Here is a 13938-nt window from a genome sequence, read left to right on the forward strand (position 1 = left end):
TTAATTTGTATTATCATTAAATTATGATATATTAGTACATTAAATTATGATATATATTAACACTAAGGATATTATCTTTAAAAAAAATATTTTTTTATAGATTATTTATTAATACAAAAGTAGTAAATTTACAATTCGTGTTTTTTTCAGAAGAAGAAAAAAGATGTTAGTATAATACCTATATACAAAATAAGTAGTATATTTTATTGCACTAGAATTATTTTTTTTTTATTTATCATTGGTTTTGAAAATATTTTATACAATTAAGAGTTGGCAGAATGATTGGTATTTCAATTAATATAGTTAAGACTATTTATATTTTAATCAATATCTTTGACTTTGCCTGTCATAATACTTTCCTGAATATTTGCTATATCGGTCACTATAGCCGTCATCTTGATACTTGTCTTCCGCTTTGTAATAAACTTCAGGTGCTGTAGAACCAACGCGACCTTGCCAGTAATGGGTCCAATATAGATCTTCTGGATTAATATCATGGGGGTGTTTGGCATTTCTGAACACATGTACACAATATACGAGACTTCCAATTAATGTCAAAAATCCAAACACCAGAAATACTATTCCTAAGATCCTAAAAAAATATGTTTATATTATAAAAAATTCTTTTATACACACATATATGTACATATATGTATACATGATATTATACACATATAATTGCATAAATTGTGCACTATATATAATTTTCTATTTTCTCTTATACTTTATTAATAATTATTAGAAATATAAATTAATATGTTTTGTAATTAAAAGTTCTTTTTTACTAAAAACGATTTTTTATTTAATTGAAGTGCGATTATATCTATCAATTTTAACATAGAATCTTACATATAAATAGTGCAAAAGTATAAAAAATTATTCTACGATTCTCTTACCAAACAACCAATGGTTGGAAGAATTGTATGACAATAACAAAGCCCAAAGTAACCAGGATCAAGCCGAGATTAAGAAGTAACATGAGGCAACAGACACCCTTAGTGTTTGGACAGAATGGATTAGGTGTGGACATAGTTTCAATAATTATACCGCCTTTTCGTGATGTACGAGTTTTCACTGTCGAGGTGCCTGATCTGCCGGAACCATAGCTGTAGTGACTAGGCGCTCTGTGATCTAATCTGGAGCTTGGTGCTAGACTATGGCGAGATACCCGACTGCTTGTAACAAGATATATATATATATTTAACATTAATATTTTTTATTATATGTTATTAGATACGTTTAATATATTATTATATATGTTTAATATATTATATATTTAAACGAGAGAGCAACCTTATGTCGGAAGTGGCTCTATATGCAGCGCTGGTGACATATATATCTGAACCATTGTCACAAATACTGCCATGTGAGGCACTTTTGCTAAGCGGATGTAAACCATGTTTCGAAGATTCAGACAGTACTGAATCGCGAGTATTGTGTGCGCTTCTAGATCTTCTGTCTTCTCTATCATATCTGTCTGCGTGACTTGATTTTATTGGTTTTACCTGAAAGGAATTTGAAAATATAGAGATAATATATGATATATTAAAGTTATAAATGTAATATATTACAATCTAAGAAAATATTTTTATCACACATATATTACCATAGTAGTATGTTCATTGGCAACGATATATTCAGATACGGTGCGATCTGAAGGAGCTCTGTGGCTCTCTTCACCATCTGTAATATAATCGCGATTTGTGCCAATATGATAAGCATACCTTGAAGTATGCATTTTGGAGTTTATGTTAATGTGCAAGAATATTAAAGATAAATATACAATTCATCAGTAACATTCGCGTTTAAAGCTCATCTAAAACAGAAATAAATGTATTTATTAATAAATTATAAATTACAGTTATTTATAGAGAATATATAATTACATTTAAATATATATATAATATATTAAACATATCTCGTATACGTATTTTATTTTTTATTTTATATCGTTTATATATATAAACAATAAAAAATAAAAAATAAATAGAATATGTTTATTGCGAGTATGTAATATATGATAAAAATATATTTTTCTATTATATGTATTGCATAATTTTAAAAAAGGTTGCTTCATATACACATCTTATTTATGCTATATCAACCCATAACAAAAATATAATGTTGCTATAAAAGGAATAAGAGTTGTTTTCAAAAGATATTTTTAATATTTTCGATTTTATAATTTCACTTAGTAATGTTTAATTTTTAGTACATTTTATTTGAAAATGCTAGCATAATTGTAATTCTCTCTACACATAATTAGATTTAGAGGTGTGGCATATATTCTTTTAAGTATACTACCCGCGTATATTGATTGCAAAATATTGCATTATCATTGGATTGTCTTTCGATCGTAGGCAGTACCAGCAGCGCGTACATCGTTGGGCAAATCCATATTTAGTACGGTGATGTCATTTGACAAGGACATGTGCAACATCTTCGATCGACAATGCGCGCAACAATACCCTTCGCCTCCGATCATTCCTTCGCGACTCTTTCAAGGTAATATAAATAGTTTCACAATAAATTGTCACATTTATAATTGCATCTTTACCTTTAACGGTGTATACATATTATTGAGTCGCGATCATTCTTTTGATCTTTATCATAAAAAGAACATTAAAGCTCATTTTTTAAAACGGAAAATGAATTGATCGATAATTGCAACGCGTTACAATATAATAATTTCATCAAATTTGACATCACATTTTATTCAAAAATACTTGGAGTTCCATAAAAAAAAAAAATAGATATATTAAAATAAATTGTAAGAAATGTATTTCTCTGAAATTAAATATCCCTCTTGCAAATCAGAGATCAATTTCAATATTTTATTATTTGTTTTTTTTTCTTTTTTCACAAAATTAATCCCTTCATAATCAATCTTCTATAATTTGCTCATCCCTTATAAAAAAAAGGAATATGTAGTAGATGTTAATACTTAATAGATATGTAGTCTGAAATGCTAAATAACTGTCTATTTATTCTCATCAACTAACCGGTTATTAAATTCCTGCTTTGCACGATTTAATCGCGTTACTTTTAAATAAACTCGCATATTCCTTACACATAGTGGACAATGAAGCGCGCAGGCGCTACAGATCCAATGCAACTTGTGCGCGCAATATTTCTCTCCGTACAGATCCGCGGAAAAAAAACGTCAATGAAAAAATATCGCGCCAAGCTTTGCGTATGTACGGCGTTGAGAGAAATATCACATCGCGCGGATGAGCGCAGATTTTTGAGATCGTTTGGAAATTTCGTCCGATGTATCGGTACCAGTTCTTAAGATAATAGACCGGTTGTCGCGCATACCTTGTGTCTCATCTGCGCTTAGGACGGAGAAAGAGAGAAATTATCTTCCCTATAGATTATCGATCCTTATCCGCAGATAATTCCTCTTCTCGTGGAAACGCGCTGGCCGAGTCTGGATCGTCGCGACATATCGATCGCTCGGTTACACGCGAGAGGAGTCTTCACAGACTTCGCCTCTGGTCCATACTCCTCTTCGTCTCCTCTTCTCCTCAAAATTGTCTGTACGTGTACACTTGTTGAAAGGACACTTGGGACTCGCGACGACGATTCCGGCGTCGTTCGCGCGGACCAGCAGTGTCGCGCATCGCGTTCAGAGCCGATCCGTAAAATCGAGACGCGCGATCGTCGAGTCTCGTTGTCGCTCTCTCGGCTCCGCTCTTGTCTCGCTCGCGCCGCTAGAATCACTGGAATCACGGTTGCTGCTCCAACTCTGAGCCAGCGAAAGGCATTCGTCGCAGCGTACGCTTTTCCACCACGCTTCTGTAGCACCTTTAAAAGGCGAGCTCAGGTGTATGTACACTGCTTAGCGCAATTCTTGCGTTCTCCGCCCGCGATTGCTCTCGATCGTCCCGCCCGTCGGGGATTTATTCTCCCGCTTCTACATTCCTAGATTAGACGAATTTGTGCAAAAAAAAAAAAAAATAAAGAAATTTAATTGCAGGAGAGCTTTTGCTTCGAAACATTATTCTAGAATTTTATTTTATTTTAAATGCAAAATAGAGAATGATATAAAATATAGATTTTTTTTATGCTGTTAAAGAAATATTTTAATTTCGTAAATAAAACTAGATTTTTGTTGAGTTACCTTTTTTGATGTATCTTTTTTCATGTAGACGTCCCAGACAGCATAAAAAGATTAAAAAATATCTTAAAAATGTCTAAAGGACATTAAGACTTTATTAATAAGTTGTTTCTTAATCTCTTAGTCTTTTAGAGGTACTAACTGAAATATTTGTATTTAATTAGTGCAAATATAAATTTTTGCACAAATTATATATCAATTATATATCAACTTGCTATCAATTGTTTGTTCTTGTTCCCTATGAAAAAATAAGAATTTTAATATTCTTTGTATATACGATAACTAAGAGAGATATAAGAGAACCCGAGAAAAAAATTTATATATATTCATATATCATTATATGTAAAATATGTCCATATATATATATATTCTTTCTTTATAATCTGTCTGTACATATAGGAAAAATAATAAAAATAATAAAAAAAATAAATTTCGCATTATTTTTTAGAAAAAATGAAAAAAAATTGCTCCATAAATCTATAATTATTTATGGAGAATTTTTTCTTATTTCTTTAAATCTCATTTTTTCTACAAAAATAATGCAAAAATCATTTTTTAAATTATTTTTTAATTATTCTTATTATGTTTCCTATTTAGAGGCAGAGATTATACAAGAAGATGAAAATAAATATATAAAATATTTTATATATATAATTCTATAGATATATTTATATAATTACATATGAATTTTTTTCCTAAGAAATTATATTCTGTTATTAATATCTAATTATCCTCAAAATTTAGGATCGCCTCTTATTATTAAATATATAGCTATGAAATATAAATTCAACTAAAAATTTTTTTAAAGTTAAATCTATATTACATAATATTGTATTTCTTTTTCTAATATAGTAAAGTCTATTAGATAGGATTTTAGAAATTAAAAATTTAGAAAATAAATCTCTATAATAATGTTAAGATACATTTTTTTCAAACATTTAATATTGAAGAAGATTATTAAATGTCATTTGTCATATTCTATTTTTATTGCATCATATTCGAATAAACTTTTTATTCAATTTTCAAGAATTCATTATTACCTTGACGATACATCTATACGTCTGTGCCTGCTACTCAGCCGAAAATTTGATATCCAATAAAAGAACTTGTTTTCTAGGGACGAAAACGTCATCAATTAGAATCCATATTTCCATTGGCTATCAGACTATCGTACATTGAACGCAGGCCTAATGAATTTTCCATTGCATGTTTACTTTCTCCAGTTATTCTTTTCCTTCGATAATACAGGGAGCCGAGTACAATGTCATCGAGAGGGCAGCACATGATCGTCTGTAAGATCGTCCGGCTAGGCAGCGTGTCGCATCCGCATCTGCTGATGACTGTTGGTGGAGAGCGTTGCACACGATCGTTGCACCGCGTGCATCGCGACTGACATAGAACTCATAAGGTTTTTTCTCCATCCGATCAGGATTATGAATTGACGTGCAGCACGACACCGGAGAGCCTCTCGCCGTCTAACCGGCCCCGTCAAGCTCCCTCTCGAACGACAATTTCGTGAGGTGAGTAGCGTGCGCTTTTCTCCCTTGAAGCATGTTCGATGCGCGCACCGCAACAAGCTGCTTCATCTTCGTCGCCGCATGTTCGCGAAGGAACCGAGAGTTCGTATAAATATCTTCTCCAAGAAAAAATTGGAGACTCGCGACGATGTCCGAAAATTTCCTTCTTCATCCCTTCGTAGATGTACGAAATTTGTTTTCGAAATTTGTGTTCGAATATTTATACCGGTATCATGTAGGAATTAAAATGCGCTATCTTTCAATATCTTGCATCAGCTCTATAAAAATTGCACGAGATATTGTAGCATGTACTTGTTGAAATTAGTCGCAAAATAATTTGTTTTGTAGAAAAATAATTTGTTTTGTGTGTATAGGTTTAATTAAACAAATAAGCTTAGAGAAGTTATTTAAATATAGGATGTTGTTAAATGTAGGATGTGAGATATTTTGTGGTTGGATTATTATATATCTTTTTAATATAATAATAATAATAATAATAAAATTCCTCTTTAATAAGTTAGAATCCTCTAGTACTATGTTCTTTAATTACTTATTAATTATTCCTGAGATTTTTGAATAAACGATATATTTTCTACATGCTAAATAATACTATATGCTGTATTCATTAATACATAGAAATAAAATAAATAATTCACGCTATATTCTTTTTTTTTTTTTTTTTTATTTTGCTTTCTCCTTATTTGACAAAATTCTTTACTAAAATAATTTTAAATTGTTTTGTTCACAACAAATATTATTTGCTATATCATTTGCTGTATATTAATTGTTGTTATATGTATAAACATATTGAATGAAATATTTTTCCTTTATTTAGTGTATTAGATAGGAATGGAGTTTGGAGCGGGCGATGTTGTCCAGATATCGGCAGAACTGGCCCGAGTGGTCGAGGTAATAATGTCGCCCAATATATCTCAGCAGCAACGTCTGGAAGTATACAATGCTTGCGAGAGATTCAAGGAATCCTCGCCATTGTGCGCCCAATGTGGCTTATATCTGGCGCAAAGATCCCCGGACAGAAGCTCGGTAGTACGTCATTTTGGTCTACAGCTAATGGAACATTGCGTCAAGTATCGATGGACTCAGATCTCGCAGTCAGAGAAGATATTCATTAAAGAAAATGCGATGAAATTACTTCAAGAAGGCATCGAACCATTGCTACAGGAAGAAGCGCACATAAAAGACGCGCTGTCGCGGGTGGTAGTCGAAATGATAAAGCGAGAATGGCCTCAGCAATGGCCCACCTTGCTATCTGAACTTAGTCAAGCCTGTACACAAGGTGTGAGTCAGACTGAATTGGTCTTATTGGTATTTCTTAGACTGGTGGAGGACGTGGCGCTTCTACAGACACTCGAATCCAATCAGAGGAGGAAAGACATATACCAAGCATTGACTACAAATATGGCAGAAATCTTTAGTTTCTTCTTAAGATTAATGGAACAACACTTTTCGGAATTTCAGAAGAAAAGTGCCTTAGGACAGACATCCGAAGCTGCAGCACACAGTAAAGTCGTTCAAGTAAGTTTTTATAAGATACCGATTATTGATGAATATTTCAATAGACTATATTTGTAATCATATGTTATTATAACAGATAGTACTGTCTACACTAACTGGATTTGTCGAGTGGGTTTCTATAAATCATGTGATGGCTGAGGATGGAAGATTGTTGCAAATATTGTGCCTCCTGCTGGGTGATCCTATATTTCAATGTTCTGCCGCCGAATGCCTACTCCAGATTGTAAATCGCAAGGGTAAAGCCGAAGATCGAAAGCAATTGATGATTCTATTCTCGGAAGAGGCTTTGAGATTTATTTATACGGCAGCTACCGCACCACCGCCTCTTGCTGGACCTACGAATTTCCACGAGAATCATTATCTATTTCTAAAGAAGCTCACACAAGTAATTTTTACGATAATCGCGCCAATTAATATATATTTACATTTCCCTCGTGTTCATAAATTTCATAAAAAAAATAACCATTATTTACACGATTGTTATTTCAGGTACTCACGGGCATGGCGACACAACTTTGCACTTTATGGGGAAAAGATGATGCCTCCAGCATACGGCCAACACACTTTAATCTCTTTTTGGACACTACGCTTACATTTACGATGTATCCGAGTCTTACGCTTACGCATTTAGCGAATACAATCTGGGTAATGTTGTTCAAGCATGAACACATCAAGAATGATTCTTTATTACTGACATATGTTCCCAAGTATGTGGAACACACGGCGCCCAAGCTAATTCGTATCGCATATCCATATGGTAGACAAAGTAACGGCATGACTACATACTGCCTCGTTGATTACGACTCTGAAGAGGAATTCAATGTCTTTTTGCATCGCTTTAGAATGGATCTGTTAGAAGGATTTAGGCACGCGACGATGGTAGCGCCCTTAGTAACGTTCACATATGTGCAACAGTGGCTAACTGCAAAAATTACCAAGGGTATGGCGGATTTGCAATATAAGAGTGATCAAAATGATCGAGAGTATCTCGAATGGGAGGCTCTTGCACAAGCGCTTGATTCTGTTGTCTCTAGAATCTTGTTGATCAATGAGCGACCAAGTGTGCAGACCGGTCTGCAGTTATTAGAACTTTGCTTAGGTTACTCGCCACAAGATCCTTGGCTACTATCCGCTCTGCTATCTTGTATAAGCGCGCTTTTCGTATTTCTGTCAATGTCGACCGGCTCGATGGCCATGCCGGGCGTCGCTATCCTGCCGCGCGTCCTCGAAAAAATCTTTGCCGCATTGGTGTTCGAGGCGCCCGGCGAGAACGAACGCAATCGCTCGCGTGCGACCAAAAACGTGCGACGACACGCGGCTAGTCTCATGGTGAAGATCAGTCTCAAGTATCCGTTACTACTGCTGCCAGTATTCGAGCAGATACGCACAATGGTACGAAATTTGACGCAAGAACCAAGTCCATTATCCCGAATGGAGAGTGTCATGCTATATGAAGCATTGTTGCTCATCTCCAATCATTTTTGCGACTATGAAAGGCAGAATCGATTTGTCGCGGAGGTGATCGGCAACGCATCTAACAAATTTGTCACGCTGGGCACGGAATGGTTCAAGGGACCGCAAGAGTTTGTGCAATTCGTGGGATTGGACAGACCACCAGTGGAAAATATGCTAGAAGATCCAGCTAGATACAATCGCAGTGATCTCATGATGTGCATTTGTACCATTTTGAGTGTGGTCAAGCGATGCTCTATTCCAGAGGATCCCGATCGTGCAGCGAGAGGTGGCTTTGTTGCTGCGCTCAGCGAAAGTGGTAATCCGGTCTACCGAAATCCCGCTGCACCTCACGTAATTCCCATCTTACCAACGCTATTCGCGCTGCTGCGAACGATGAATGCTCTTTTCACTCCCGCCGCTCTCCCTCTTCTTTCAGAGGTAATATTATCAATAATATTAAAATGTACAAAATTTTTAACTTCAAATATGTTTCAAATATGTTTCCTATTGAGCCATTCATCCATTTTACACGGACTGTAGAATTACTATTTTTATCCTAGGGTTATAAAAATGCTTATGGACTTTTGGAATCGGAAAAAGCGAATCTGTTGGGTATAAATGTGACAAATGACAATACTAGTGAGACGGATCAAACTTCGAGCACATCCCTGGTCCGAATGCAATCATTTCTTAGCACAATTCACGATCAATGCTACCATATGCTGGGCAGCGGTTGTCATATGATCGGCCGAGATTTCTATCAGTTGCCTGGATTTGCACCAGCATTGCTCAATTCAGTTTTCTCAAACATGGAGGTAATCTAATAAAATGCTATTTCGATTTCCCATAATTTTTTAATTTTCATAAATTTCATTATATGCATTCTTTTAAACAGGCATTTAAAAAATATCTATTCTTTCAGGCAATTCCAGATTATAGACTGCGGCCGATTATACGTGTGTTTATGAAGCCATTTATATATTCCTGTCCACCAGCTTTTTATGAGAGTGTATTAGTACCTGTATTGGCTCATGTATCTACGCATAGTAAGTATGATTACATACTCTTTATTTAGTTTTTTTATGCTTTCTATCTTTAAACAAGTTTAAACGATTCATACGATGCGGCCTTGTTTCAGTGTGCCAAAGATTAAGCGCAAAGTGGCAATACATTGCGCATCTCTACGAATCTGGTAGTCTGGACGAAGAGAACACCAACACACAGGAAGTCATCGATGACATGCTCAATAGAAATTTGACCAGAGACTTTGTGGACGTATTAAAAGTAGCTCTAGTCGGTGGAGCTGCTAGCGATGCTGCGCCTCCAGATACTATGGATCAGGATAGCGGGGGAATGGCTGTAGATCCACCTCTTTCACGGGGAAACAGCATCGTTGCCGAGGTCGTTAGCGAACTAGGAGCATTCATTCTACGTCATCCGTCCACCTGTCACAGCGTCGTCCTATGTGTATTAGGGTAATATAATACAGGGTTATACTATGTCCATTGTAATGCAGAAATACCGTGCAAATTTCCCTAGAAAGTTATGAGATAAATAAAATTAATTTTTTTATTAATTCTTATTTCTCTAGAATGTTTTCTATCAATAATAATAAAATCTATAATATAATATCTATAATAATCTTGTTATTTATAGGGCGCTTGCGTGGAACGATTCAAATGCGAGTCTTAAGGCGACGATGTTGACCGGACCCGTAGTACGATCACTAGCAGCCGATGGTAGTCTTACTCCTTCCATGGCAGGACACATCATGGTCGCTGTTCTTCAAGGTTTACAATTGCATGGTCAACATGAAGCTAATCAAGGTTCTCTTATTACTCTTGGCGCACAAGTCTACGAGTGCCTCAGACCCAAGTTTCCGAACATCATCGAAGTGATGCAGCAGATCCCAGGAGTCAATCCCGCCGACTTGCAACGATTCGATGAGAAAATGGCAATAGTCAGCACAAAGGGCAACAAGGTTGAAAAGGGAAAGAAAGATCTCTTCAAGAAAATTACAAATCAGGTATATAATTGCAATATCTAAAATATGTATAACTAATGCTTAAACTTGACTGTGTTCAAAATATCATTAAAAACAACAATTTATCGAATCAAATGCATGATTCATCACGATTCTTTTATTATCATATATTTAAAATAACTATCGGGTTTTGATACGTGTTTTACAGCTTATTGGCAGAAGCGTAGGTCAATTGTTTCGCAAGGAAGTTAAAATAGACAATTTACCGCGAATTGAAATATTCGGCAAACCTCAACAAGTGCGCGTGGATGAAATATCAAAGAACGTCGCTGATACGGGAATAGCAACACTGTTCGCTGGGCCTACGTAGCAGACAGTTTTAGCGAATCATATTTTACATAGTTGGTCTAACTCAATAAATAATTATAAATTATTGTAAAAAGATTTTTTCAGAGATGGCTATACGACGGTGAAAAAAAAGATACTCGAGCCGTAAAATCTGTTGAAATAGCGTATTTTTTCTGACTGACGCAGAATACGATTTTTCGACAATCTGCAGATATAGCGAATTATATTTTTAAAGCGCGATTCGAGATATTGCCTCAGATTAATGTATGCATTTTTGCATATTTTGCATATTTTTGCATATTTTAAAATTGCAAGTTTCAGAAATTGTTTTTTTACTTATATTAGTTTCAAAATGTTTTGAAAAATGTTGGTATATGGAAATTAAAAAAATGATACATATGAATAGCGCACAAATTTTAGTAAATATTTAGTAAAAAAAAATTGAGGTGATATTTCCTCGGCTTTTGTTGCTCTCAGTTACTAGGTGCTTGAAATAAAGTTTTGGATATTAAATATAAATTATAAACACATCTGATAAACACATATTCAGATTAATATTTATAATGAGTGACTGTTGAAAGAATTCCTTTTTTTGCTCATTCTAAAATCGATCGTCAATTTCAAACTGTTGAAGATTCGGCGATACAGTGTAGATAATTTTTTATGTGGTTATTCTTATTTATTCTAATTGATTTCAAACAAACGTGTGCATGTGAAGAAGAATACCGATCTTGTTCGTGTTCATTATATTCGAGATTGCAAACAAGATTGCTCTCGTCATTCAACGTCTCGTAAGATGTAAATTTCTCGATACACGTTATCATTACTTTAACGAGAGCTATTCAGAAATCAACTTTTATAATAGACGTACAAAATAAAACAAAAAACAGAAGAAATGTTTTATTATACATAAGTTACTTATATATAACATTACTTTTCGACATAATCGCCATTCGAATTGAAGCACTTGTCGTAGTACGGCACAAGTTTTTGTATGCTTTCATGAAAGTACGGTGTCGCGAAAGAATTTCAACCAACTCCTAGCACTGTTCATCAACTTCTCATTGTTCTTGAATCACTATATTGCATACTTTCATGTGTATGAACAAATAAAAGTTATTTGATATATCTGGATTGTGGCTAATCAAAATCCATATCGGAATTTTTGGAAAAATTCAACGGAAGTTTGACTATTCATCTTACAACCCGGACCTTGCATCTGTTTAGTAGTACTGTATACTTTGAAAGCATACAAAAAAGCTCATGTCACTATGACAAATGCAACTCAATTCGGATGGCGATATTATGCCAAAAAGTAGTATATATATATAATATATATAGTTATATATATATATATATATATATATATATATATATATAGTATATATATAAAAGTAGTATAGTATATATGTAAAAATAACTTTCGTGTATAATAAACAAAATATTTTTTCTGTTTCTTGTTTTATCTTGCAAGTTTATCAGAAATTGATTTCCGAGTAGCTTTCGAAAATCACTATTACATTTCGATCACACGTTAAAAAACAATTTCCGAAATATTTATATACATCACATAATGCCTTTCATGGCATATGTATGGGACATAAAAGCTGGAATGGAAAGGGTTGTACAATAAGACATAGCAGATTATTGTGATAAGAAACGTAGCAAGTAAAAATTTAACAATGTATGTGAAACGAGCAACTTAAGAATCGTAAAGTTAAGTTGTTTTGTATAAACAAAAAAAAAAGAGAAGTGACACGTTCCAAGCTGACTGATTTGTGGAAAACCGAATATTATAGCATATAATTCATTCTCTCTTTTTTTTTTACTTTTTAAACTATATCTCCGAAGTCCATATTTATACAATATTAGGTTTGTTCTTTTTAGCTTTATGAGCTTTCTTTTTTTATTTTTTATTTTGGAAAAAGTAAAAATTTGCATAAAGTATAGCTAAAATGAGCAAATCTACTTGCATTATACGTTGTAAGAATTTCGAAGTATAGTTTATTATATCGGTGTCATATTTATACATATAAGTATATACATATTGTACAATAAAATCTTATAGTAATTAATCTTACATAGCGGAGTAGAAGAGAATGAACTATAATCACTCATCTACATATACATATATATTTGTTTCAAATGTTCATATTATACGATTCGTTGATTTTTTCAAAGGTATGACGATGCCGAAAATGTACCTATACACGCAACAAAAAATCGATCAACGTCTTCCTTACAACCGAGTTTTCTCGCGAAATAATTGAAACCGCGGTACAATTTATGAATCAAATTTATACGGTACTACATTTACATATGAATCGAAACGGCAGTTTTGATCAAAGAGATTTACACGCAAGAACATACGAAGAAACATTTGTATATTACACTCTTAATGTAAAAATAGAAAGAAAATCTTGAGAAATAAAACCAAACGTAAAAAAATGCTTGAGTAAATTGCGATTGACTACTGCTAACGGACATCTCCAATGGATATTATCAGATCGAAAACTATCACCTACCACGAAGTTTTTTTCCAGAACTTGTGAAAGGAATTAAAGTTAAAATATTTAAAAACGACACATGAACAATTATAAAAAAAATATGATTTGTATAAATATCATAAATAAAGCCCAGTGATAAGAGCCCGCTAAGCGAAAGAATTCAAGAGTCGCGAAGACTCGGCAACTTTGCCCCGATTTTTCTAGTTTATTTCTTATTATACTCCTATTTTTCTAGCTTGCTCCTCAAGTCTTTATCTTTACGTTTGGTCTTAATATCAAAATGCAGTAAGCGTGCAAATGACGAGATTAATGCATCAGAAAGAGTAAGCAACCGATTAAACGTAGAACATAATTGTAAATTATTGCAAAAATCGTTTCCACAAGAACTCAGATGGCATATTTAGAATATTAAATATGTCTTGTTAAGACGATGTAAGAAGAGGATCTCACACTCACATACGTATACATGAA

General features: G+C 33.8%; 2 protein-coding genes and 1 long non-coding RNA gene across 6 annotated transcripts; 1 reads left to right on the plus strand and 2 right to left on the minus strand.

Annotated features, from left to right (window-relative positions):
* Window positions 1-73: 73 nt before the first annotated feature.
* On the minus strand, window positions 74-4316 carry LOC145972143 (uncharacterized). Of its 3 annotated transcripts, XM_083100459.1 has the most exons (7): window positions 4124-4316; window positions 3319-3924; window positions 2305-2497; window positions 1607-1816; window positions 1294-1505; window positions 897-1172; window positions 74-592 (listed from the first exon to the last, which is right to left on the minus strand). In XM_083100459.1, the coding sequence occupies exons 4-7, from the start codon at window positions 1736-1738 to the stop codon at window positions 325-327; spliced, it is 888 nt and encodes a 295-aa protein (XP_082956585.1). In that variant the 5' UTR covers window positions 1739-1816; window positions 2305-2497; window positions 3319-3924; window positions 4124-4316; the 3' UTR covers window positions 74-324. The 3 variants fall into 3 exon arrangements, with proteins under 3 accessions (XP_082956585.1, XP_082956583.1, XP_082956584.1); XM_083100457.1 differs by lacking the exon at window positions 2305-2497 and having other exon boundaries at window positions 75-592; window positions 4124-4315; XM_083100458.1 differs by lacking the exons at window positions 2305-2497; window positions 4124-4316 and having other exon boundaries at window positions 75-592; window positions 3319-3964.
* LOC145972407 (uncharacterized) lies at window positions 4316-5953 on the minus strand. The gene is made up of 3 exons (XR_014439147.1): window positions 5335-5953; window positions 5161-5233; window positions 4316-4358 (listed from the first exon to the last, which is right to left on the minus strand). It is a non-coding gene; the product is annotated as an uncharacterized LOC145972407 (long non-coding RNA).
* Window positions 5412-12293, plus strand: Ranbp21 (exportin-5-like protein Ranbp21). Of its 2 annotated transcripts, none has more exons than XM_083100454.1 (9): window positions 5412-5640; window positions 6473-7173; window positions 7250-7558; window positions 7663-9066; window positions 9189-9443; window positions 9551-9674; window positions 9767-10103; window positions 10285-10654; window positions 10821-12292. In XM_083100454.1, exons 2-9 carry the CDS (start codon window positions 6487-6489, stop codon window positions 10980-10982), a joined length of 3648 nt encoding a protein of 1215 aa, XP_082956580.1. In that variant the 5' UTR covers window positions 5412-5640; window positions 6473-6486; the 3' UTR covers window positions 10983-12292. The 2 variants fall into 2 exon arrangements, with proteins under 2 accessions (XP_082956580.1, XP_082956581.1); XM_083100455.1 differs by lacking the exon at window positions 5412-5640 and adding an exon at window positions 5974-6089 and having other exon boundaries at window positions 10821-12293.
* The last annotated feature ends 1645 nt before the right edge of the window (window positions 12294-13938 follow it).

This window comes from Camponotus vicinus, unplaced genomic scaffold (genome assembly GCF_025532165.1).
Source record: "Camponotus vicinus isolate PSW18456_S1 unplaced genomic scaffold, iyCamVici1.0 SCAF_5, whole genome shotgun sequence".
Classification (NCBI taxonomy): Eukaryota; Metazoa; Arthropoda; class Insecta; order Hymenoptera; family Formicidae; genus Camponotus; species Camponotus vicinus.